Source organism: Scleropages formosus, chromosome 3 (genome assembly GCF_900964775.1).
Source record: "Scleropages formosus chromosome 3, fSclFor1.1, whole genome shotgun sequence".
In the NCBI taxonomy this organism is placed as follows: domain Eukaryota; kingdom Metazoa; phylum Chordata; class Actinopteri; order Osteoglossiformes; family Osteoglossidae; genus Scleropages; species Scleropages formosus.
In genome coordinates this window covers 13767971-13772488 of record NC_041808.1, presented here as the reverse complement: position 1 = coordinate 13772488, position 4518 = coordinate 13767971, and the positions used below count along the sequence as shown (strand labels likewise).

Below are 4518 nucleotides of genomic sequence, written 5' to 3'. Positions count from 1 at the left end.
GTAAATAAGCTTTTTCACAGTACTTCAAAACTCACATTTGGTATTCAACCTGCAGTAGAAATATCCAGCGGTAGGAAAACTCAGTGCTGGAGATCTACAGGGCCTCAGGTGTTCCTCTCCACTTCCTCATGGTTTGCACAGTTGGATACACATGATGCTGTCACCTGCAATCCCAGCTCCAGAGCAACAGCTGACTAATGCTCAAGGCGCTGATTTTCTTGGCCTGAGATAAACCGCCCCGGTACTCAGCTACCAGGCTGACATTCGCTAAAACTCTTCACATCTACTGGCCAGCACAATTTGAAAAATGCGAATAAACAAGTCGTAATGCATGACCAGAAAAGCAAATCTTAAAGCATCTTTCATACTGCAACACAGTAACGGTTTTCAGAACCTGTGCTATTCCCTCATTGTTATCAAACGGAATGAGATTTTTAAATATAAATAAAGTACTTATTTCTCTACACATGAGTGGAAAATTAATACTGGAGAGAAAGAAGGTTAAAGAGGAGCATACATTGGCATGTCATAGCTCAGCCCTTTGTGAAATGATTTTTCATTTTTTCCGCTTTTCATAAAAAACCAACAATTCATCAAGATGAAACAGATTCATCTAGGCAAACACTGGCATATAAAGCAATGTGTGAGATTGTCCATTCTGTACTTGGTACATCATCCCCGTTACTGAAAATACACTGTATGTTATACTTGGAAATGGTCATATTAATAAACGAACAAAATGAACAGGATTAGCCAGGAACAAACATTTCCTCTAGGACTTTTTATTTTGAACATAAAGTATTATGGGGGAGTCTATTGGGCATTTTTTAAGGATGGACCCTTGGACCCCTATGCTGTCCAAGTTGTAAACAAATATCTTCATCTGATGGTGCTGCATTGCACCAAAGGCTGTATTCATAAATTACAACACTAAGACCTTAAAGAACTAAGAATTTGAATGTAACCATGTGACAAGTAGCAGCATATGAATTTCCCACGACTTCCCACCGCACTGCAGAATAAAATATCAGGGTGCAGAATTAAAGTGTCGCCAAGAAACTCATCTTTTTTTTCCTGCAAAAACCAGCCCCGCTGTTCAACTGCTGATATCAGCTGTGTAATTGCCATTACGGTTTATAATTTGCAATTTGTGAGCCGATTCAGATTTCCTCTTGCATAAAAAAATTTGCAGGAAAAAAAAACACATCCCCAAAATAAAACTGAAATAACTTCCTTTCTAAGGTTATTCTGAGGTACTATAGAAATTAGTAAGGTCATCTCGTAGTATACATCACCATTCAGCAACGTTATTGCTCGACATTTATACAATGTTATTTTCAGATATAAATCATAACCAAAATAAAGCTTGCTTTTACAATTTTGTAATTGCACAGTTGATGTTTACATCTAAGAAAAAGATTTTAAGATGTTTTTAAATTGAGAATTTCAGGCACAGACAATAAATTGGTCTATGAAGGCTGAATGCAATAAAGAGATGTCTGAACAAGATAGGAAACAAATGACGGCTAACGGGGTGCTCACCATGAATGCCACACGGATCTAATAAAAAGGATTCAATTAGTTGTGTCGCTTCGTCTTTCTCATATAATACAGGCTGAGTGCTCTACATCACACATCGAGTTTCAACACTTTAAAAGAAGCTATTATCTGAATAATTTCATGCATCATAAAAATTGTGCGTTGACCTCCAACAGTTTTCATCATCTTTAGGCATGATACTAATTTTTGGACTTGACTAACTCCAATTCACGTCTGACACAGAAAAACTGTCCTCTTCAGTCTTGTGTTCTGTACGTCCACTTCAGGAAAGACATACAGGTGCACAGCATGAAGGTGACTGTGTCTCCACACTCTCAGTGTCAACAAAACTGCTGTTCTGGGATCCCTTCTGGAGCAACTAGCCCCAGCTTTGCGGGGTGAACCTCGATCAGACGTGACCAGGTTTTGGGCAGAAGCTTGTTCTGATCCAAATGTCAATCCAAGTGGAAGAAGTCATCAGGAAAGAGGATTTCACACTCTTGAGCACTGTCAAAGTAAATGGAAAACGCAGAAAGACAGAGAGAACCCACAGCGTAACACCAATCTTCTCCTCTTATTTCAGCAGCAGCTGGAAGGATTACAGAACAGTTTGAGTTTTACACTGGAGTTTCCTTTCTTCTTCTCTGACGCTGCATGGCTGTCCTAGGGCTTGGGTTCACTAAAGTCTCTGTCCCCAGCGGCGCACACATGGAGAGAAATGGAGGAGCAAAGGGTCTGCGAGAGGCGGCGCATCCCCAGGCGGAACACGCTGTTGGACAAGTTGTAGATGACACAGTTGCAGAAGCTGTTGCTGATGGCCAGCCAGGTGGTGATGAAGGACAGGGCTGGGCTGTCCAGCACGTGGGAGCTCTCGAGCAGGAAGTAGATGATATAGGGGAGCCAGAGCACGTAGAACACGCTCGTAATGCGAAACAGCACCGTGGCGTAGCGGCGGTCGGGGCCGTGTCCCGCGTGTGGACCGCCCTCGCCAGTCTCAGCCTCCTGGCTGGGGAAACGGGCACGCTGCTTGCTGATTTCCCGGTTGTGCTGCCGGCAGATGCGGAAGATGTGGAAGTAGGTGAAGCAGACCACTAGGGCGGCAGGTGCATACAGGAGGCACACCACAAAGCCCGTGAAGAGCGCAGAGGTGGGCCAGGAACGGGCGCAGCCCCTGATGATGTCCCCGTGGTAGCCTGGCTTGCCCCATCCGAAGAAGGAGGGCAGGAAGACAAGGCAGGAGTAGGTCCAGATGAGAGCAATACAGCATCTCAGCCTACACGGCGTCACCAGCTGGTTGTAGGAGAGCGGCCTGGTGACGGCCAGGTATCGGTCCACGCTGATACAGGCCAGGCAGGCCATGGACACACTCTTCAGCACGGAGATGACATAGCTGAAAGCCTGGCAGGCCAGAGGGTTCTGCACATCTGGGGGGTTATGCAGCAGGGCCAGGGTCGGGGCCAGGCAGCTCAAGCCCACCAGCAGGTCGGCGTACGCCATGGTCTGGATGAAATAACTGGTGGTGTAGTGGTGCAGCAGGGGTGCGCAGTGGAACACAAAGATCACGGTCAAGTTTCCCACGATGATGAGCACGGTCACCATCGCAATAACCACGGTCTCTAAAACACATGTCTCCATGGCGTTGCTCTGGGCCCAACCCAAAGGGCAGGAGTGGTTCCACGACCCTCCGATGGGCTCCTCTGCACCGCCGGTGTCACTGGCGTTTGGAAACATTAGTTCTGCCGACCCAGAGAGGTTCATCGTCCTGCTGAAATTCACACTTGAAGGCGCCGTATCCGGTAGAGAGTCTATACAGGTCACTTCTCTTCTACCCGTCCCACCCAATGAGTGTGTTGTCCTTTTTGCCAGAATTTCTTTCCTACATTGTTGGGTTTCAATAAGGAAATTAGGGAAAAAATAAGACTGGCGGCTACTTATCTGCTGTCAGCCGCTGCAGATAGTAGTTTGGCACTGTCAAGTGAAAATCACTTAAGGCATCCTTTTTGGCACGAAACGGTACAATCTGCCTTCTACACAAAAATCAGTGGGTAAATGTTTGGAGTCATCAGCAGCATCTCATGTGCTTTTTCCTCCCTCAGCAGGCTGAAATATATGGTCACTACTCCAGGTATGAAGAAGCTGTCCACCATTCAGGAAGTTTATGGAAAATTCATCACCACAGGAAGTAAAATTCTTTTTGTGTTTGGTGGGACGATGTAACCTTCCATGAATACGGGTGGATCTACATTTCATTCTTAAACTTTAAATAAGATTCTTGTTTTCACATGTCACTTCTTGGAACCAAGAATTTATATGCGTCCAGCAACTTCACAAGATTTTTTCCAAAAATAAAACCGTAATTAATTTTCAGCGTAATCTCCGAAATACGTCTCTCTAACATATAGAATGCGAACTCTTGTGAACTTTGTGTAGGAGGGGATGGCCTTTCCTTCTTCTACTTGATCTTCCCGCCAGTGAAAGGCGTTTCCCTCGTCATCTGGACCCACATTCTGCCCTCCATTGTTCAAACGTAACACAGAAACACTGGAGGCAAGTGATGTGTTGAAATGTGTGGGCGTTGTGTCAAAAATGTATGCTGAAGGAGAGTTTAAATATTTTTTTAGATGTTTGGTAAAATCAACAAAATATGATGAAAAATATGGAACTCTAAACTGAGGTGGTTATGCACCGTTCACGGGGAATGCAAATCGCTTTTCCCCAGATTTCTCTTCTTTTGCTGAACTCCTGCTCTGATGTTTGGTACAGCTGGAAACATACGTCTTTTAAAGTACAGATTTTCAAAGCATCCAGACTGCGTTCTTAGAGATCTTTCCTATGAGGCGTTTCACTTGTCAACAAACCCATGACAATAAGCGATGGAGGGAATAAGAGTGCCTCTGCTAACATTACTTTGCCCACAGGAACTTAGGGTGATCATGGAAAAAAATCTTATTTCTGCAGCGGTCTTGAAAATCTCATGCA

At 44.7% G+C, this 4518-nt stretch overlaps 1 protein-coding gene across 1 annotated transcript; it reads right to left on the bottom strand.

The window, feature by feature from the left end:
• Positions 1 to 2150: 2150 nt before the first annotated feature.
• Positions 2151 to 3940, bottom strand: LOC108935099 (G-protein coupled receptor 52-like). The gene has a single exon (XM_018753390.2). It carries the CDS (start codon positions 3295 to 3297, stop codon positions 2203 to 2205), a length of 1095 nt encoding a protein of 364 aa, XP_018608906.1. The 5' UTR covers positions 3298 to 3940; the 3' UTR covers positions 2151 to 2202.
• Positions 3941 to 4518: the final 578 nt, after the last annotated feature.

Excerpts from the sequence above, each read along its gene's own strand:
- LOC108935099 (XM_018753390.2), bottom strand. The coding sequence starts at position 3,297 with ATGAACCTCTCTGGGTCGGCAGAACTAATGTTTCCAAACGCCAGTGAC.